Source organism: Bos grunniens, chromosome 4 (genome assembly GCF_055505025.1).
Source record: "Bos grunniens cultivar Pamir isolate PY7600 chromosome 4, Bosgru_T2T1.0, whole genome shotgun sequence".
Classification (NCBI taxonomy): Eukaryota; Metazoa; Chordata; class Mammalia; order Artiodactyla; family Bovidae; genus Bos; species Bos grunniens.
Window position 1 is genome coordinate 22,267,058 of NC_141168.1, and position 21,930 is coordinate 22,288,987.

Sequence of the window (21,930 nt, forward strand, 5' to 3'; positions counted from 1 at the left end):
CATGAGTTTGAGCACTGTCTAGGAGTTGGTGATGGACAGAGAAGCCTGGCATGCTATGGACAGGGAAGCTTGGCCTGCTGTAGTTAGTTCTTGGAGTCACAAAGAGTCAGACACAACTGAGCGACTGAATTGATACTTCAAATACAGTTTTTCTCATTTTGAATATATTAGGTTGAATTGTATGACATTGCTGATGTTTAGCCTACCGAAAGAGAAAAGCATTTTTTAAAAAAATAAAAAATAAAAATAAATTAAAAAAAAAGCATTTTAAATGGCTTAAGCTGATTTATATGAAAGTCATCTTAAGTATTTTCTAGCTCAAAATGGGGGCATACAAATATAAAATTTTTTCATTTGTATTTATGCCTTTATCTAAGTGATTAGAGTCCCTAAATTTTTTTGTTGTTTTTTTATCATTATGGAAGAATATTAAAATAGTGTCACATTCAATAGTTCAAACTTTTTCTGTGTTAGTGTAGCTTTGTGAAGTATTTTCACATATACTTGGTATTTGACTTAAGGTGGTAGTGATACCGTCTTTTAACATAGAGAAGATAAGCACAATACTTGTAAAATCAAAAATATGTGTTTCCTAGTCTACTTGATTTTCCTGAAATTGTGGACCCTGTGTGACGATGAACTGCTGTCTCTGCCTCTCAGGTACTACGCCGTAATGGTGACCATGTTCTTCACCGTCAGCGTGGTGAACAACTATGCCCTGAATCTCAACATTGCCATGCCCCTGCACATGATATTTAGATCTGTAAGTCTCAGACTCACATGCATATGTTCCTCTGGAAAATGAAGTTCAGTGGGTCCATTAAATTCAAAGGTCCTATAGGAAGTAAAGTCTAGGGTGTAAGACTAGGTCTCATGGATGAATGAAAAGAGACTGAATTTCATCTGAGATGGAAGGCAAAAAGACAGAAATGTGAAGGTGGATGGTTTACTTTCATTTATCAGAGGGCTTATTGGCAGTTAATAAAAGAAAAGTTAAAATTTCCCCAGATAACAGATCTTGCCTTTAATTTTCTGGTTGGTTTTATATTCAGTCTTGCTATGAATGTTGTTTAACTATGTTCTCATCACTTTTTGTTTCTTCTGTAAAATTATATTTACTTCTAGTATGTGGTATAGATTACTTCTTTTTTCTGCTGGTTTTTGAAAGCAGAGACTTGAGATAATTAGCTGAAGGGATATTCTTGAGGAAGGTAGGGTTTCTCCTTAAGCAGCAGAGGTTTTCGTCTTTGCCTCAGGCATGGTGGGAGAGCTTCGTTTAGTCTGTGTATAAATAAGGACAGAGTGTTTCCGGAAGAACCAGAGAGAAACTCAAAGGGGAATGTAGTTAGGCTTGTAGAGGAATGCAAAATGGGTGAAAATTGGAATAATAACTTTTTTGTGTGGCCTGAGATTTTTGTGAGATGAAATGTGAGATTTCCCTAAAGGAACTTTCCAGAGCGGATTATAATAACTAAGATGACCTTCAGAGCATTGCGCACAGAGTAGACTTTCAATAAACACTTGCTGGCTGACTGATGCCTTTTGAGAGGACAGAGAGGTCCCTGCACAACTTCATTCAGTCAAATAGCTCAGGAGAAGCTTATTTAAGGCTCCTGTGAATTATATGGGTGTCCCAGGTGCCTCAGTAGGAAAGAGTCCTCCTGTCATGCAGGAGATCTGGGTTCAGTCCCTGGGTGGGGAAGATACCCTGCAGGAGAATGGCAACCCACTCCAGTATTCTTGCCTGGAGAATTCCATGCACAGAGGAGCCTGATGGGTTACAGTCCATGGGGCTGCAAAAGAGTTGGACATGAGTTAGCAAATAAAGAACAAACAACAACAATTAATTAGAAAATCTGCCAAAAATAAGTCTGTAATATTCCTGCTAGCCCTCGCTTCACCTGTGACCATGTTGGGAACTGATCGTTTTTATTCTTAATGTCATCTTTAAAAGGTGTTGTTATTTTCTGAGGTAGATTTTTATAGTTTGTCCTTTTTGCTGTCCTAAGAACAAGTGATTCTCACTAGTTATTAATCCTAACCTCCATCTTTGCAGTTGTTTCTCCCCCTTGTCTATGTTCATGTTTGTCTTGAATTACATTATTTTCTTTCCCTCATGCACTAAAACTGTTGTCTCTCTTTACAGGGTTCTCTAATTGCCAACATGATTCTAGGAATTATCATTTTGAAAAAAAGGTAAGCAGTGCTCTTTTATTTTGTATATAGGAAGGTTCACCTGAGCCCCAATTTTGTCTGGATCCCTTTTCTCATAGAGGTGATAAGTTTGCTCTTGGCCATCTGCCTTGCTTCTTGGTTCTGTCTGTGACAGTGAGGCCCACTCCTGAGGCAGTGGGTCAGGGAAGAGGCCCCGTCTGTGTCTTTGGAGCAGCATTTTCTCTGTGTAGAATTAACAGACTCTTGTCATTAAATCTTTAGTACCATACTAACGTGTGAAGCCAGGCTTCCCTGGTGGCTCAGTGGTAAAGAAATCTGTCTGCCAATGCAAGAGCCCTAGGTTTGATCCCTGGGTTGGGAAGATCCCCTGGAGAAGGGAAGGGCAACTCACTCCAGGCTTCTTGTCTGGGAAATCCCATGGACAGAGGAGCCTGGCAAGCTATAGTCCACAGAGAATCAGACACAACTTCGCAACTAGATAACAACAGTAACTTATGAAGCGAATTGATCTAGAACTTCACTGTCCCATGTGGTCATCACTGGCTACATGTGACTATTTATACTTAAATTTAAATATTAAGAAGTAAATAAAATAAAATATATACTTTCTCCACCTCTCTAGTCACATTTTAAATGTTCAGTAGCCATGTGTGACTAGTGGTGACCATATTGGAGAGCCCAGATGTGGAACATTTCCAGATTTACCAAAGTTCTGTGGGACAGTGCTCTTCTAGGAAGCATACAACATAGTGAACTAAGGAATAATCATACGCATTACAAAGAAGATTCCTAACAAAGGCCCAAGTGGCCAAGAAGAGGCAAGGAAAAGTTTTAGGACTGATCTTTGTGACTATCATGAGCAGCTCTCTCTGGGTACAGTTGGGAAGTATCAGAAGTACATGAGGGACTTTCCTGAATGTCCAGTGGTTAAGACTTTGCCTTCTAATTCGGGCAGTGTGGGTTCCATCCCTGGTTGAGCTAAGATCCCACATGACCCCAAAGCATAAAATAGAAGCAATATTGTAACAAATGCAATAAACACTTTAAAAATGGTCTACATCAAAAAACAATCTTTAAAAAAAAAAGTAGCAGTACCTGGGATGCTGTTTCCAGGGATTTGTGTCTCACCTTCATTCAGAACCTCACCCCTCACATCCAAGGAGGAGGGGCAAGGGGCAGAGACAGCACATACAGGTTGGAACATTTCTTAGGGAAAGTTCAGCCTCACTGTTAGGACCAAAAATGTGAGTTGGTGCCAGCTTTTCAATGTAGTCCATACCCAATCCCAGTACTGGAACTCTGTACCAGCTTGGAAAGTAGCTGTCAATTCAGCATGGGAACCTATGCTGAAAAGGACTGGGTCATGAAAAGGGTAATTGTCCTGTCCTGCTGGCTCCTGGTGATGAGCTCTTTATCTCCCGAGGCTCATATATTCCCCAGATGAGAGCACCCTTGTAGTGATTACTTTTTCAGGCTCTTCTGTTCAAGCATACAGAGATAATGCTCAAGGCTCATTACCTTTGAAGTGCCCCCTGTGCTTCTTGGTAGTGTAAAATTCACATTGGGACAGACCTGTGGTCTTCATAACCTTTGGTTTTGGTGCATAGCAGGGATACAGAAGAACTTACTATAAAAGGAATGCGTTAATATTCTGACATACCCCAAATGTCAGGGGCCTTTATCAAACATCTAATTTTTCCTTAAGAACCTGTTCTGAGTCTGTCATCTCTCTCTCTCTGTTTTTGACTCTGTCCAGTGGGTCTTACCCAGAGAGCAGAAACTTCTCTAAGCTAACTATCTATATCATGGATTAGTCATTTATCATCTCCTTTTGCTTATTTTGAGTAGCACCCCTTCAAGTTTATAGTGTGTTCCCCATTCCAGGATTTGAAAACCAAACCTCTCTTCACCTTAACTGTGTTCTTCATGATTGTTCAGACCTGAATTTTAGACCTCTCTCTGATCATTGCAGACTGAAGAGCTCCCGTCTGTTTATACATCTGCGGCAGCAGTGCCTGTCTCCTCACCCACCCCTCTTCTCTAGAGTTGTGCTTTTGGCTCCTTGCCCCACCCCTTAGCCAGTTCTTAGTCACCCCTTGGCCTTTTTCTGACATGCTGTGACCAGAACTATACAAAATATTTGAGTAGAAAATTTCAGATGTAAGGTTTTAATGTCTCTTTATTGTCGCCGGAGGCTTTTTGCTTCATCACCAAGAGCCTGAGAGGGATGTTAATTGATACTATTTTAGTTAATGTGAAATGCCACCATTATTCCTGCTAATAGTCCTATTGGTTTAGTATTACTCGCTTTATCCAACTATGCCAACATTTAAAAACAATATTTAAGTCATTAAGAGACATTAAGACAACACCCTCCCCTGAAAAGGGACAGTTGAATTCTTTTTTGAGTGTGGAATCCTGCTGCTTGTCCTGGTAGTCCTTCTGTCCTGTCCTTCCTCTGCAGGCTATGTCTCCTCACACTAGGTTTGGGCCCCAGAAACCAGGAAAAGCAACAGGAATTCTATATTAAGATCTGTCAGGCTTTCATTTAGACGCAAGAGCAGAATGGGCTGTCGTGCCTAATATGCCTTTTTTTGTTTTCTGATGAAACAGTCTACTGGTGTACCAAGTCTTGGACACCACCAGAAAGGGTGTGGTCTAGAAATGAGTAGTATCCTGATTTTTTCACGCACAGACTTAGGTGGACTGTGCTGAAAAGTGATCCCCTTGATCATGTCTTGGTGATCTGTACTTTCGTGAACCATCTTACTGTCAGCATCATGTGGAAATTCATATCTGTGCTCTTTTTATTATTTTTGCAGATACAGTATCTTCAAATATACCTCCATTGCCCTGGTGTCTGTGGGGATATTTGTTTGCACTTTCATGTCAGCAAAGCAGGTGGTAAGAGTCTGTTCACAAATGATTTCTATTCACTCCTCACCAGGGGTGCCCAGGTACTTATTAATGATACAATAAATGTAAGTGCTCATGTAATATAAGGATTTACATCTTCGAAAGAGAATTATGGAAGGAAATGGGTAACATAAATATTTTCCTTGTATCAAGGCCCCTTGCCTGTAGTTCTGGTCTCTGTACCTCATATGTTTTTTTATTTCCTAGACTTCCCAGTCCAGCTCAACTGAGAATGATGGATTCCAGGCATTTGCGTGGTGGTTGCTAGGCAAGTACAGTAATTACAGTAAAGCTAATTGCCTCTGCAGTTCTGTTTTCAGAGTTTTCTCCTAAGGGATATGTTTCTTGGCAAGAAGCTTCAACTCAACAGATTATGCCATGGAAGAGAGAGGCACCTGGAACTATATATCTCTGAATCTTAGGGTTGAAGAAACTAAAATGAAAATGTCTGTGTTCATGGTAGCGTGTTCTACAACATGGATGTTTTCCTGGTTGCCACTAGTATAGACAGAAAAGCCTGTGTCTAGTTGCCCATCACACTCTGTGGGAGCAATGGGAGTGTCATCCATTTCTTTATGATCTGTCTGCTGAGCAGAAGCTTCTACAAAAGGAGGGCACATTACAGCAGTTGACTCTTCAAATTTCTGTAGGACCCATTTCTAAATCTTAGATTTCTTTTCTTCATAAGCTCTTCCACATGGCAATGTTCCCAAACCTGACTGGTCATCAGAATCCTGGGTGATTTTTAAAAATACAGATATCTCTTTGTTTAATGAAACAACTCCTATAGAGCTTTGCCCTTGCTGTATCTTACAGGGAAGGGAGAGTCAGTGATAGCAATAAGAGATGGAGACTGACCAACTGGAAGAAAAGTGGCAGTGAAAGAACTGGATTCTCCTTGCTTCTTGACTTTGCAGCTTTATCCCTTTAGGTTGCTATTCTTAACGTAGGAAGATCTTTATGAGTATTAGGAAGATGCTTTCTCCAATAAGAATGAAAGACTTTAACACACAATTCATGGGCACAGAATTAATATTCAATAAACTTATGTTCAGCCTCACTGGTTTACTAAACAAAGAAATGCAAACTGAAACCAAAATGCAGTACCTTTTTGTTTTGGCCTATTATACTGGCTAGATATTGATTATTCTCACTGATGCTGAGGGTGCAGTAAGGCAGCCATATTCATATAGATTGTTTATGGTAAATTGACACAGACTCTCTGGGCAAAAAATTATGTATTTGAGCTTTTTAAATGTCTACAACCTTTGTCTCAGTAATCCCCCTTATAAGAGTTTCTCCTAAGGGAATAATCAACATTTTGTTTATTATTATTGTTTGGGATATATGTTTGGGAGTTTCTCCTAAGGGAATAATCAACATTTTGTTTATTATTATTGTTTGGGATATATGTTGATTTTAATGATGAAATAATTAGAAGTAATCTAACCATTCTTCTCTTGTAAGACATTTAAGTATGGTACAGTCCACATGATAGAACAGTATGCCGTTTTTAAATCATACTTTTGAAAACATTTTTAATGTAATGACTTGAAGGAAAATCCAGGAAAAAGATCATGTATAAAAAGATATGAAATTACATACTCATTATGATCCCATCTCAGCATAAAGTATCTATTGGGTTGGCCAAAAATCTCCTTTGAGCATTCTGTAAGATCTTAGAAAATCCCGAATGAACTTTTAGTTAACCCAATATCTAACATATATCTATCTAAGTAACATATACAGGGAAAGATAGCAAACTATTTAGGACTGGATGGTAATATGGTGGTTGATTTTTATTTCTTTTTAAATTTTGTGCATGGTCCATGTTTAATTTAGTGTGTAATATTTGTAGAACTGAATAAATGTTTTTTTTTTTTAAGAAAAGAATAAATGTTTTTTGAGAAGTTAGTTAGTATGGGCGTTTGTAATTCCATGTTTGCTTTTCAGGCATTGGGGCACTGACTTTCGCTCTTCTGATGTCCGCAAGGATGGGTATTTTCCAAGAGACTCTGTACAAACAATTCGGGAAACACTCCAAGGAGGCTTTATTTTATAATGTAAGCGATTTCTTGAACCTGGGGAAAAGGAAAATTACTGAGTTGTTTTTGTAGTATATTAGTTCAAGTATGATATACCATCTTTCTGATATAGTTGAAGGATCAATTTATTATCCAGTAAACTGCTTTGGGGCCCACTGACTTTGGCACTTTTAATAGCCTGCATGATTCTCTACAAGAAATGATTGTTATTAGTCAGTGTGAACAGAATGTGTCTGCCAGGAACAACCATTCCCTTCTAGGAACCCAATGTTCCTAAAGATGAAATCAAGTTAAAACCAATATGGAAACCTGGAAAGGGAACAGAAGTTCCAAAAGCCCTATGCCAAGGAAAAGATGTGCAGGCAGGAGTTGGGGAGAACTGGGGGGGTTTGAGGAGTAAGCCGCTCAGACAGGCTTTATTCCTTTGAGAGAGAGCTTAATTAGCTAATTATTTGCCCTTTTGCCTCTTGTTTGAAATTGCTGATCTAGAGCCACCTTCTCTAGCTTTCTTCTTTCTCCCCACTCTTTTCTGTTGCGATAACGCCCAACTCCTCAAGGTCTCAGGGATAACGTTGCCTCCAGGTTCAGTAACCTCAGGGAGTCCTTCCCTGGGAACCTTTTGAACTGAAGTTGCAAACAAGCAATTTGAGATATTTAATCTCAAGCTACAGTATGTGGCTGGGAGTTTAAAAAATAAAGGAGCATTCTGTTTGGTTCCCATGTTTCTTTTAGCACAGTACCTGGCAGATAGTAAACTGCTTGGTAAATGTTTCCTGTGATTCCTTAGTAAATGTTTACTGTGGTGGTGGTGGTGGTGGTGGTGGGTGGGTGGGTGTCAGGCACCTTAATATTTGCTTACCTATCGTTTCCGCTTCCTCTCCACTCTCTCTCTCTCCGTCTTCATTTCTTTTCCCCGACTTCATATTGTCCTCTAGTGTCTCTCCCATTAGTTTCACGAACTCCCTAAAATCTGCCTTCACGTTCTGTATAATTTTTAAATCCGTTATATTGTTTAACCAGTCTCAAAAATAGTAAGATGTAGGCAGATCCTTTGGGCAGAATGACTGTGTTTCAATTTCTCATTCCCTTTTGTTGAGGAAAGGATGCTAGCTCTATTGTTTTGTAATGACCATCAGCTTCTATGGGGCAAGAACTGTAATTCGCAGGTTGATATCATGCCATACAATGTCAAGACTTATTAAAAGTATCCAGTGCTTTAAAAGGCACTGCGTATGTGCCCAGTCGCTTAAGTTGTGTCTGACTCTTCGCGACCCCATGGACTGTAGCCTACCAGGCTCCTCAGTCCATGGATTCTCCAGGCAAGAGTACTGGAGTAGGTTGCCATTCTCTTCTCCAGTGGATCTTCCCAACCTAGGGAATGAACCCATGTCTCTTACATCTCCTGCACTGACAGGCAGGTTCTTTACCATTGGTGCCACCTGGGAGGCTATTAAAAGCACTGGATACTTTTAACAAGTCTGACTTGTTTATCTTGATATTGCTTGTTACACAACTTGTAAAACTTTCAATCATTGTAAAAAATACTCTATATTTCTGTAATGTTTTTGCATTTAAATTTACATGAAATGTTTCTTCCTGTAGCATGCCCTTCCACTTCCTGGTTTCATCTTCTTGGCTTCTGACATTTATGACCATGCAGTTCTGTTCAATAATTCTGGTGAGTTTGGGGTTATCCAGTAGAATTACCTGACAGTTTCAGAGGCAGCATCTCAGTTTTCCTCGTGACTTCACCTCTGCAGTTTCTGTCATATCCAGATCACCCATCCCCATGCCACCTTCCTGAAATATAGTGCCATTAATCAGTGGTTGCAGAAACAAAAGCTTTTGCAGGCACTTCTCAATTATTTGCCAATGAAGTAAGACAATATCTTCAAATTTTCTGTTTTGCTTTGGAATTTGTGTGCTGTTTGCATTTGAATAGGGATGTATGATCTGAGAATGCAAACAAACAGTAATAATACTGCAGTGACTGGAGCCATGAGAAGTTGGACAGCACTCCAGCTTCTTTCCTCCTGTTCCTCCCTCTGCTAGGAAAGGCACATCTCACAGATACAGGCTGAGCTGCCTCCAAGCAAGGAGGCACAGAAATGACAACAGGGTAGATAGGCTGCAAGAATAAGCAAAATCAGTTCAGGTGGCTACAGTGCGAGCTGGCTATTACTTTTTACAGTGGCCGTTTAGTACATTAGCTAATAATTGCTAGTTAACTTAAAAGAAATTACCAATGTTAGGTTGGCCCCAAAATTCCTTTGGGTTTTCCCATAAGATGTAATGAAAAATTTGAACAAACTTTTTAGTCAACCCAGTATAATCTCATTATCTACTAAAAGACAGAGCATGTTATACAGACAAATGAATACACAGGGAACAAATATTTTTAAAATTAAGGCTTTATGTTGCTCGGACCTATAAAATGGTAAGTATGTTTTGCAGAATGACAGTAGGGGCTCAGTAAACATTTGTTTGCTATCTGGTCACAAGTTGTGAAGTTTGACTGTTCTCTGAGTCTGCAAAGTTGTATCTCCCATTTGCCTACAAAAAAGTGTGTGATGATGGCATGTAAGAAAGTTTTTAAGGCTCTGAATTATTCAATTGGTTCTGACTTTTTAAAAAAATTGAGATATAATTGACATATAGATGATTTTTAACGCAGTGTTTTCTAAGGTCTCTTAAGAGGCTCCATATAGCAGAGGGCTATTGAAATAAATACATTATCAAGTTCCTTGAGATTGATACTGATTTAGTTACTTGAATGCTCCTTCTAGAAGTTACAGGGATGGGTATTTTTATAAAAAAATCTTTTAAGGTCTGCCTTCAACTTCTTTAAAACCATTCCTGAGTATACATTTTTTCGTCTCAGATGAACTTGTTATTTGCAAGGAAACTGAACATCCGTCTAAATACTGTACATCATATGGATTGTCTTTCCCCAGCAAGCTGATACAGTGAATCTCTTGAGTTATTATACAGTAGTAACATTTGTTGACTTTCTTTTCATTTCAGTACTTGCTAAGTATTTCAAAGACAATAGAACACTAAATTATTGGGATTTCCCACTAGTCCAGATGTAGAATTTCAGAAATTATTTATATGTATATAAATTTTTATTTTTTGCAAAAGAAAATTAATGTTCATGTACTAACCATGTTTCAGCATCACTTTGTTAGACTTCACTCAGTTATGCTGTATAATTCAAGTGAAAGTTTTAGTGGCTCAGTCATGTCTGACTCTTTGTGACCCCATGGACAGACACCTCTGTCCATGGCATTCTCCAGGCAAGAGTACTGGAGTGGGTAGCCTTTCCTTTCTCCAGAGGATCTTTCCTGACCCAGGGATTGAATTCGAGTCTCTCACATTGCAGGTAGATTCTTTATTGTCTGAGCCACCAGGGAAGCCCGTATAATTCAAGCCTTCCACACAATTTAACAATATAAAAAGACTGATCCTTCAAGGATTACTATGTCCTTATTCTCTTTGATCTTGAATATTTTATTTCCTCCCACATATTTGCTGTGCAAGCCTCATTATATAAAACTAAACATAAGAATGTATTTCAAGGAAGGAAAGTTACAGTTCTGTTGCCCTACACATGAGCTAATTTCGTTTTACCAGTTTCCATCCTGACACTGTTTACATATATTGTCACACAGTCATAATCCTTGTGTAAATATAATTTTACACTTTCTTTTTCACTTTTGTTCTGCGTTTTTTATGTGACTATATATAATCTATGTGATTTTTTTTTTTTTTTTAAATCAAGTGTATAATGTCACATCTAGTTAAAGTACCTTTGCTTACATAGTCCTTGCTGTTATCACTGGGCGTTGTGACTGATTTAGTTTTTCCTTTATTGTAAACACCACCACAATGTATGTTGAATTTGTTTTTCTTTTGAATTAACTAGGACTAATTCCTGAGAATAAGAATCAATGCCTTTAGGACCACTTAATACCTATTGTGAAATTGATTTTGAAAACACCAATTTATACTACCACCCACTGAATGACTGCTAGTTCTGCCACCACCTTGCCAGATCAGGATATTATTATAAGTGTTTAATTGCTAAGTTAATAGATATAGAATGGTATGGCCTTGTAATAATTTAGAATTCTTTGATTACTGGTAGGATTGAACATATTTCCAAATGGCATTTATTTAGGGCTTGTCTCTCAAGACAAGTATCTTAAGACAAGTATACTTAAGACTGTATCAGTTTGAACTTCTCTGTGTTGCACAATCTTTCTCTGTAAAGTGGGGTCCTAGTCAGGTGAAAGGTAAAAAGTTTAAAGTTAAAATACAATTTGTTTTAAGAAACCAGTGTAATGACTCTTGAGGACAATGTAGCCTGGAATCAAGGCAAGTAAAGTATATGACCCAAGTCTATTTGCAAGAGAAATAAGGTTGCTATCTCTACTATGTTCATCTGTGTTACTGTGTTCAAAGGGATGAAAACATAAGCTATCCAAAGTGATACGACTGTCTCTCAATCTCTGCAGAACTGTATCAGGTTCCAGTCGTTGGTGTGACAGTGCCCATCATGTGGTTCTACCTCCTCATGAACGTCATCACTCAGTATCCTTTGCACTCCTCTGCCATGTGGTCTTTGCTGTGCTCTTTTGCCACAGAAATGTTTTTTCTTCTAACGGTGCAGTGATATGAATTTCGCTTTTGCTCTGATCTTTTCTGCAGTAAATAGGAGACAGGCCCATCCAGTGAACTCCTTTGTTGCAGGGAGAGAGGGGCAAAGAGATGCTGGCGGTGTGGAAGGTCAGTAAGTCATAAGACACCAGGAAGGAAAACCTCTGGGTGGGGGGATAGAAGTCAATGGGTAACTAAGAATTAGTATGTGACAGAAATCCTCTATGATTTCTACATGGAGTTTTCCAGTATCCTAGGATATTTCACAAGCTGCCACAAAATTCTGCAAGAGATTTCCAATTAAATAAGGCCTAATTTTTAAAATGGCTCTTTTGAACCACCTTGAAAGTTGCTCAGTCATGTCCAACTCTTTGTGACCCTGTGGACTAGACAGTCCATGGAATTCTCCAGGCCAAAATACTGGAATGGGTAGCCTTTCCCTTCTCCAGGGGATCTTCCCAACTCAGGGATCAAACGCAGGTCTCCCACATTGCAGGCGGATTCTTTACCAGCTGAGCCACAAAGAAAGCCCTCTGAACCACCTTACGCCCATTAGAAAAACCCTTGAGCCTTTGAAACAGTGGAACAGATTGTAGTTGATCTCATTCCTCTGAAGTCACCTCATATGCTTGCCCTACGGAGTTCCTTTTTGGAGATGTCATCAGCTTTACTGACAGTGTTACCTTCTGTCATTACTTGGGAGGTGACCTTCACTGTAAACTATAGGAAGAATCCAAAAAAAATCCGAAACGACTATCATAGGAAGTTTTCAGGCAGCTTCAGGTTGGGATCCATAAATGGTGTGGCAGGACAGTAATTCTGCAGGGTATTCTATCAAGGAGGAGCCTCAGGGCAGCCGTGGCCGATACCCTGTTTTCTGGTTCCTGGAATATGAACATTGAAGCTACAGACCTTGCCAGAAGGTTCTCCTGCTAATCTCTGGGTTGTTTACAGAAAACTGCCTTAACCCCGCTCCTCCAGGTACGTGTGCATCCGGGGCGTCTTCATTCTCACCACAGAATGCGCCTCCCTCACCGTCACCCTCGTCGTGACGCTGCGCAAGTTCGTCAGCCTTATCTTTTCCATCTTGTACTTCCAGAACCCTTTCACCCTGTGGCACTGGCTGGGCACCTTATTTGTCTTCATTGGGACTCTCATGTACACAGAGGTGTGGAACAACCTGGGGGCCACCAAAGGCCAGCCTCAGAAGGAGGAGAAGAAGAACTGAGGCCGGCCTGCAGTAGAGAGACCAGAGGCTAATGGGCTGGGGCCTGGCCACCAATTCACCTTGGTTAATGCTGAATTACCAGCCGTGTACCAGGGAATCCTCAGAGGGAGGGACTTCTCAGATTTCTCATGGCTCTGCAGACCCACATTTGTGGACCCTGAGTAGAAGCCCCTCTACCCTGAAGTAGAGAAGAGAACGGTTCTCCACTATCGGGTAGCCCTGTTCATTTGTTATCTGTTTTGTTTACCAAACACTGTATTCAGCACTGTACTGGCTTACTGAATTCTGAGTCCCCAGAGCTATTAGTTTTATATCTATGGTCTCAGACAAGATTCTCCCTGTTCTGATGATTCTCTTCTGTAACAGCCATCCTCCTCCTGGGGCCTCGTCCCCTTACTCCATCACCCTGCCACCCTCAGCTGCACTTTTCAGTCTGATGCTCCAGGCACCCTCACCAGGAACAACTGAATGGCCGCGAGAACGGAGGTTCTGGAGATGGTGGGGCTGGGCTTTCTCCCCAAGGTTGGGAAAGAAGCGGGTGTCGCTGTGTGCCCTGGGGACACTGGGGCAAGACTGGTGGGGATCCTCTCCCACATTTTTCCTTTTTTCCCCCTCTATGCAACAGTTATGTGCTTTCATACCTTTTGCTTTCTGTACTTAGAACAAACTGCAGCAGTTCTTTGTGGCACAGTGTTAAAGAGAAGTTGTGTATGAATTGGGAAGGAGAGACTTTTACTCTGTCTTCTCTTAGTTGTCTGAGTCATTTAGCCTCAAGGTTAGATGGTGATGCCAGGAGGACACAGGAGAAACTGGCCAAGAGGGCACTCAGAGAGCCTCGGGCTCTCCCGCCTCTACACCCAGCCAGGCATTCAGGGCGGGTTCCACATGGGAGAGAGGTTAAGTCTTTGAAATGCTGCTTAATTAGGTTCATCTCTGCCTGGCAACTCTTTTCAGAGTTATGACCAGTCAGGCTAATGGGTAAACCAATATATTCAGTACGTGTGGGTGTGGTGTATCAGGCCAAACTACAACTGAAATAGGTTTTTCTTTTTTTAAACAAGGCGTCTTAATGTTCTTGCCCGGTTTGGGGGTGAGTGTGTTTTTTTATATGTAGAAACCTGCCCCCCCGCCCCGCCCTTTTGCTAATTGTTTCAAAGGTCTGGTTTCCTCCCATGGGATAATCTTGAGAAAGAACAACAGTGTTAGGGTGGTGTGTGTAGGGGGTGGGTATGCTCTTGTGTAGTTTGTGATCACTGGTGAGAGGAGAACATGAAAATCAGTGTTCTATTTCCTCATCCTTCAACAGCCCTGACCTGTATCGCCTCACCACGGATGTGCTTTGGGGGGGTCCATCAGACTTACCAGCCTGTCTCTTTTTGCACATAGAGGCCTCTCCTTCTGTGCTGGGCACAGATTGTGTTCTTAAATAGAGAAGTGGCTCTCCAGGTCTCCTGGGCTCATCCAGGGTATGATGTGTTTATTCCACTATCAGGAGCTGTTCTCTGATGGGACCTAAGATGAGTGTCCTAGAAACCCTGGGTCACTTTGGGGGAAGTCAGTTAAGCTGCCTCGGGTTTTTTGTTACATACGGTATGGATACTGTTTCTCCATCTAAGTCCCAGGGTTTTCAGATCGATTTGTTGTTCTGGACATTGACATCTGTGCTGTGCCAGTGAGAGTCTATACTGAAAGATGCTGAATTAAGTGTGAATTTGTTCATGGCCTCAAAAGGTATTTAATTTCTTTGAACTGTGTAGAGTTTCTCAGACTGGTGGTGCTATAAATACCATGTATTAAATAGCCTCTTAAGAACAAAAGCTACTTTTCTTACTGTATAATAAAAGAACCTGTCCCCAGGGGCTGTTTGATTGCTACATGTCTGGAGTCTTGACAGGATAACTATAGAGCTTTACATGAAATAGTATAACTTTTTTTTTTATGTGGATGGGAAATATTACAATTTTTAGTAACTGAAACAGTGTTAATGTACACAGACAGCATTTAACTGGGTTCCTGAGGTTTTAGGTTTTGGCTTATGGAGCGTGTGTTTCTCAGTCTAAACACTTCTGCTGGTCTTATTCATAGGAGGAGCTTAGGGCACTCACTCAATGAAATGAGTGCATGTAAGAACATAATGCCCTGGGAATTGGTTTTTCTTTCCAGTAGTTGCATATAAGGAAATAAATCTAATAGATCCTAGTTCATGGGAAATAGATGGGGAAACTGGAAACAGTGTCAGACTTTATTTTTTTGGGCTCCAAAATCACTGCAGATGGTGACTGCAGCCATGAAATTAAAAGACGCTTACTCTTTGGAAGGAAAGTTATGACCAACCTAGATAGCATATTGAAAAGCAGAGACATTACTTTGCCAACAAAGGTCCGTCTAGTCAAGGCTATGGTTTTTCCTGTGGTCATGTATGGATGTGAGAGTTGGATTGTGAAGAAAGCTGAGCGCCCAAGAATTGATGCTTTTGAACTGTGATGTTGGAGAAGACTCTTTAGAGTCCCTTGGACTGCAAGGAGATCCAACCAGTCCATTTTGAAGGAGATCAGCCCTGGGACTTCTTTGGAAGGAATGATGCTAAAGCTGAAACTCCAGTACTTTGGCCACCTCATGCGAAGAGTTGACTCATTGGAAAAGACTCTGATACTGGGAGGGATTGGGGGCAGGAGGAGAAGGGGATGACAGAGGATGAGATGGCTGGATGGCATTGCTGACTTGATGGACGTGAGTCAGGGTGAACTCCGGGAGTTGGTGATGGACAGGGAGGCCTGGCGTGCTGTGATTCATGGGGTCGCAAAGAGTCGTTTGCGACTGAACTGAACTGAAAAACAGTTTATTCCCCTCCTTGGTTAACTGTTTTTTCAATCCTGGTTGAACTTGATTTCAATCCCTGTTAAAAGGGCAAATAAACCATTTTATAGAGGATCTGGCTCATCTGTAACTGGAGAAGAAATGTCTGTTAAATGCCTCTCCTCTTTCTGTGGATCAAGACCATGTAATTTTGTGCCCCAGAGAGAGAGGGTATGGTTTGTTTACAAAAGAGATTGATGTTTAAGGCATCCAGAACTCTACCTTTAGAGCAAAGATCAAATAGCAAATGACTAGCTAGAAAACACAAGTTTTGTGTGTGTGAATGTACCTGTGAACTCACTTCATAGCTTGACCAGGGTCATAAATGAGGCAAAAGGAGAAAACTGGTGATATTTGAGTTATTGCATTTAATGTCTGCATATCCTTTACCATAGTTCCATCGTTGTATTATAAATGCTTTTTTATTTTTTTGTTAGGAATTTATTTTTGATCTTTTACTTTCTTTTTCATCCAGCTGAAACCATTAATCCATTTAATAAGTTTCTGTCAAGTTCTGAAGTATTTGGACACAGTCTAGATAGTATTTTCCTTCTTTCTGCATAGTTACCCAAAATGAATACAGTACCTGAAATTTGGTCATTGCATCCTGTGAAGAAAAACACAGAAGCTGAGTTAATCTCTGCCAAGCTCACCAAACTCCTTCCATTCTTCTGGGAAGATTACCTGGTGTTTTGTAAGGATGATAATAGCTTGTGTCATTCCCTGAGCACCTTTCCTCCCTTCTGCATATTTTTTTTTTCACATCCTAACCCCTACCTCCAATTTCTTCAGCAGCCTCTGGTTACTCGCGTAGTTTTCTACTGAGCGACACATATAATGTTGTATCTATTTATGCCTCTATTCTTTGGGGCCTCTAGGTGTCTTTTGTGGATTTTTATAGGATATACATATCTGTGTAGCATGTATTTTGTTATACATTGTTTTAAGCACTGATACTAGGGGTGTGTATATATACAGATGCAAATATTGGGCAGAGCGAATGTATGTGTAGACGAGTAAGAACAAGAACGGTTAAAGTACAAATGTTTATATACCGTTACAGCTCAAAGTGGGGTGGAGAATCCTATCAGTCCTACCACATTCTTGTCTGTATTTGGGAAGCAGTAGTTTTCATCTTTTGCTCTTTTTACCCTACCTCTAGCTGACTTCCGTTGCAGTGCCAAATGTCTATGGTGAGGGGAGGTGGGCCGCATTAGGTCAGGAGTAATTATAAACCAGTGAATTAGTTCTGGGCTGGGCGACACACTTACTGGTGGGCTAGCACACAAGCCGATGTAGCAAAGACCTGAGCATCTCCACAAATGCACGGTGAAAGGCACCCTAACATGGAGATGGGAAATCAAGACCCTACATTTGCTGTGGTCTGTTTCTCTTTGGCTAGAACTATGAGCATTTTGGTCTCAATAGTTTTATCCTGAAAAATGTTCATGGAAGTTACCTATGAGAGTTCAGTCTTAGGGTGGAAGAACTGTCAATATAGATAAAATCCATTTTTATTACAGATGTGTGACCTTTGGAAATGAATATAAACAGTAAAATTAATAATAAGCATTAGCATCCATGTGGTGTGTAGCAGGCTGGGCTGGGAGACACTATAGCTGTGTGTGCTCTCTGGCGCCTTCCTTACAGTGGGCACTGCAGAAGAGGGAGGGACCAGGATCTGACTTGCATCCCATGAATGCATAAATCCTCGCCAAGATCTCTTACTCCCTCGAGTTTCTGAGAAAGCTTCTAATGGTTCTTGATACCCCTTCCCACCCTTCATCAGTAGGTCAGCAAGAAAGCAAATAAGACAACATTCCTGAGATTCTAAGGAAGGGAGGGTGCACGCCAGGAGTTGTGCAGATGCTGCTTTCTGCTGTCCAGGTGCCAGTGGGAGGAGGGCAGAGCATTACATATTTAGCACCTTGCATCATTTGATGCTCAGCGCAAGCAGAGGCCCTCAGGGTACCATTAAAGATGCTTAAAAGTTTCTGAAGTAGGCTGCTTGGGGTGTCCCCTACATCTCCAAAGCTCGTATAGTGGGTTTGCATTGGCTGATGCCTTAAGCTCATTGTCTTTTGTCTCCTCAGAATCACGTGGAGATTTACCTACTTAAGTCACTCAGCGTTCTACCAAACGCCCTCAATTTCAATCAAGTAAGGCAAGCTGCAAGGGTACCAGAGATAGGTGGGTTGGGGGGAGGAAAGCTTGGTCTCCATTTGTAAGACTCATACTTTTTAAAGTAAACGTTGTAATGGTTCTTTGGCACATTGAATTATTTATAGCTTTTGAGATGTAAAGAAGACTCCCGTGAACCAGGAGAAGCAGTAATTATTCCCCGACGTGATAAAAGTGTTCTTTGTGTGTCACTTGCAATCACAAGTCATTTCTGTGCTAGTTGCTTTCATTCCAGAGAATGGCATCATTCTCCCCAAAAAGAGGATGATTTTTAAAGTAGGATTTTCTAACAGATTATGTGGCATGGGGCTGGGGAAGGATGATGGGGATTTGATTTATCCAGCCTCTGAGCTCTTCATTCATATTGTGATTTAAGAACAAAGATGGCGGCGGGGGGTGGGGGGCGGTGGCTAGACAGTAGTAGAGTATGTAGAACAGCTAAGACATTAGTGAGTATCCAGATTTTGAGCTGTGTAAATATCAAATGTCAGCTTCCAGCCTTCTGAGTTATTTGAGCAGAGAGTTATGGAGAAAAGGGAGATTTTGTGAATAAAATGTTTTTGCCAAACAAACTGAATGAGTCTTTTTACCATGATTTCTTATAAAGAGCAAATTTCTGCCTTCTGAAACAACTCATCAGACACCTGGTTTTTAATCTTGAATTGTACAGTCATTGTTTCTTAATAAAAGTGATAAATATCTTGCAGGTGTTTCCAATCACCATTACCTTTCAAGTGCTTGGGTGCCGTTTCAAAAGCTCCGCAGTGTTTGCCTTGTACAGTGGTGGGACATCTTACCACAGTCGTAAGCAACCTGTCTTCTGCTGCCTGGCAGCTGGGTCAATCCCAAACCACTTCCCCGGCTACAGGTCAGTTTCCACTTCAGAAATTTAAAGAGTCTTGGCTTACTTTGGGAGGTTTTAGAGGTTAGTGGCAGTAAGTTTCTGTAGCAAATCTCTCAAAACCTCTTTGCCTTAATAGAAACACATTGATTTTTGTAACATTGCAATGGCCAGCTCTCTTCCTCTTCCATCTGTTACTTTTAAATGAATCTTAATGTGGAAGCAGCTTTCAAAGCAGTTTACTATACTCAGTCTTTTTTTTCTTTTTTATTGCAGTATAGTTGATTTACAATAATACTGGTTTCAGTGTACAACCTGGTGACTCAAGTTTTATAGATTATACTCCATTTATAGTTATTATAAAATACTGGCTATATTCCCTGTGCTGTAAGCAATATCCTTGTAGCTTATTTATTTTACACATAGAACTCTGTATCTCTTCATCCCCTACCTCTATCACGCCCCTCCCTGCTTCCCTCTCCCCACTGGAAACCACTAGTTCTCTATATCTGTGAGTCTGTTACTTTTTCGTTATATTCACTAGTTTTATTTTTTAGATAATATATAAAAATAGTAACATACAGTATTTGTCTTTCTCTGACTTTAAATTTCACTAAGCAAATTTAACCCTCCGAGTCCATCCATGTTGTTGCAAATAGCAAAATTTTGTTCTTTGCTTTGGCTGACTACTGTTCTGTTGTATTTATACATATCTTTATTCATCAGTTGATGGACATTTAGGTTGCTTCAAAGTCTTGGCTATTGTAAATAATGCTGCTGTGAACATTGAGGTATGTGTATATTAATGTTTTCGTTTTCTTTGGATATATATACCCAGGAGTGAAATTACTGGATCATATGGTAGTTCTGTCAATATCTTTAGTTTTTTGAGGAAAGAACCTCTATACTGTTTTCCACAGTGGCTGCAACAATTTACATTGTATGTACTTCGGTAGTTCTTTTTTAGTGTTTTATGTTTGAATTCCTCTGTGCATGTACTACAGATTTTTGGTTTGTGGTTACCATAAGGTATCTGAATCTATATATGTGCACATGTACACACACATATATGTATACACACATACATATGATTAAATTGCTGACTCCTTAAACATTTTAATAACACTGCATTTTACTCTCTTCCCCTCATAATTAGTTTTTTACATTATATTTTATATCTGTTTTGCATATCCCTTAATTCCTTATTATGGATATATTTTACTACTTTTGTCTTTTAACTTTCCTACTAGCTTCATATATGGTTGACTTTCTACCTTTACTGTATTTTTTTTTTGCCTTTACCAATGAGCTTTTCCCTTTTATGTTGCCTTTGCTTAGAGAAGTCCCTTCAACATGTCTATTAAACAGCTGATTTGGTGGTGCCGGACTCCTAGTTTTTGCTTATCTGTAAAACTTTTGACCTTTCCATCAAATCTGAATGAGAGCTTTGTCAGAGTATTCTTGGTTGTAGGTTATTATTCCCTTTCGTCTCTTTAGATATATCATACCACTCCCTTCTGGCCTACAGAGTTTTTGCTGAAAAGTCAGCTGATCGCCTTATGGGAATTCCCTTGTAGGTAACCTGTGGCTTTTCCCTTACCACTCTTTAATATTCTCTTTAATTTTTTGCCATTTTACTTATAGTGTGTCTTGATGTGGTCCTCTTGGAGTTGATCTGGTTTGCAACTCTCCATGCTCCTTGGACCTGGATATCTGTTTTGTAGGTTAGGAGTATTTTTAGCTATTATTGCTTTGAATATGTTCTCTGCCTATTCTCTCTCTCTTCTCCTTCTGAGAGCTCTATAATGCAAATATTAGTATGCTTGATGTTTTCCCAGAGGTCTCTTAAACAGTCGTTTCTTCTTATTCTTTTTGCTGTTCACCTCCAGTTATTTCCACTACTCTGTCTTGCAGCTCACTGATTCATTCCTCTGTATCATTTAGTCCTCTGTTTATTCTTTCTGTATTCCTAGTGTATTTTTCATTTCACTTATTCTTCATCTAGTTTGTTTTGTATATTTTCTAACTCTGTTAACAACTCAAAACTTTTCACTCATTATTCTCAAGAGCTTTATCTTTGACTCCTAAACTCTTTTTCAGGTACATTGCTTACCTCTAATTCACTTCTTCTGGGTTTTTTCTATCTTATTCCTTTATTTGGAACATGTTCTTCTGTCACCTCATTTTGCGTGACTTGCCGTTTTTATTTTACTGTATGTGGCAGGCTGGTTATGTTTCCCAACCTTGGAGAAGTGGCCTTTCATAGGAGACTTCTTATGAGTCTGCGCAGCACAGTGCTCTTTGGTCACCAGAGCTTTATGCTGTAGTGATGCCCCATCTGAGGGGTGTATGGATCCTTCTTGTATAGTGAGCTGACTACTGTGAGAAGTCTGGTAGGCATGGCTTGATCCTACTCTGGTTTCCAGGCCCTTCCTCATGTGGTGGAGGCTTCTAGCCACTGGCTGGCAGGGCCAGGTCATGATGCACCTGCCTGTGAGATCCCTGACAAAGTGAAAGTCACTCAGTTGTGTCTGACTCTTTGTGACCCCATGGACTATACAGTCCATGGAGTTCTCCAGGCGAGAATACTGGAGTGGGTAGCCTTTCCGTTCTCCAGAAGATCTTCGCAACCCAGGGATTGAACTGGGGTCTCCCGCATTCTGGGAAGTTTCTTTACCAGCTGAGCCACAAGGGAAACCCCAAGAATACTGGAGTGGGTAGCCTATCCCTTCTCCAGCAGATCTTCACAACCCAGGAATCGAAGCGGGGTCTTCTACATTGCAGTGGATTCTTTACCAACTGAGCTATCAGGGAAGCCCTGAAACCCCTGAGAGCCCCAGGGCTAATGCTGGTATTCTGGTGAGTGGATTTGGGTTCCAGGAGGAGATCTTAGGACTGGTGCCCACCCACTGGTGTGAAGTCATGTCCTGGGGCTAGTTCCAGCCTACTGATGAACAAAGCTAGGTCCTGAAGTCTGGCTACAGGGTTTTGGGTGTTCTAGAGCTTGGCCTGCTGGTAGGTGGGGCCAT

General features: G+C 40.5%; 1 protein-coding gene across 2 annotated transcripts in view; it reads left to right on the forward strand.

Annotated features, from left to right (window-relative positions):
• The window catches only part of SLC35B4 (solute carrier family 35 member B4), a 41,676-nt gene extending 22,912 nt beyond the window's left edge, over positions 1-18,764 (forward strand). Inside the window, exons 3-10 of one of the 2 annotated variants that reach the window (XM_086395573.1) lie at positions 661-763; positions 2,147-2,196; positions 4,998-5,079; positions 5,299-5,359; positions 7,045-7,154; positions 8,739-8,814; positions 11,654-11,729; positions 12,777-18,764. In XM_086395573.1, the coding sequence (XP_086251699.1) occupies positions 661-763; positions 2,147-2,196; positions 4,998-5,079; positions 5,299-5,359; positions 7,045-7,154; positions 8,739-8,814; positions 11,654-11,729; positions 12,777-13,023 (805 nt within the window). In that variant the 3' untranslated portion in view covers positions 13,024-18,764. The remainder of the gene's footprint in view (positions 1-660; positions 764-2,146; positions 2,197-4,997; positions 5,080-5,298; positions 5,360-7,044; positions 7,155-8,738; positions 8,815-11,653; positions 11,730-12,776) is intronic. The other variant, XM_086395574.1, reaches the window with a different exon arrangement.
• Positions 18,765-21,930: the final 3,166 nt, after the last annotated feature.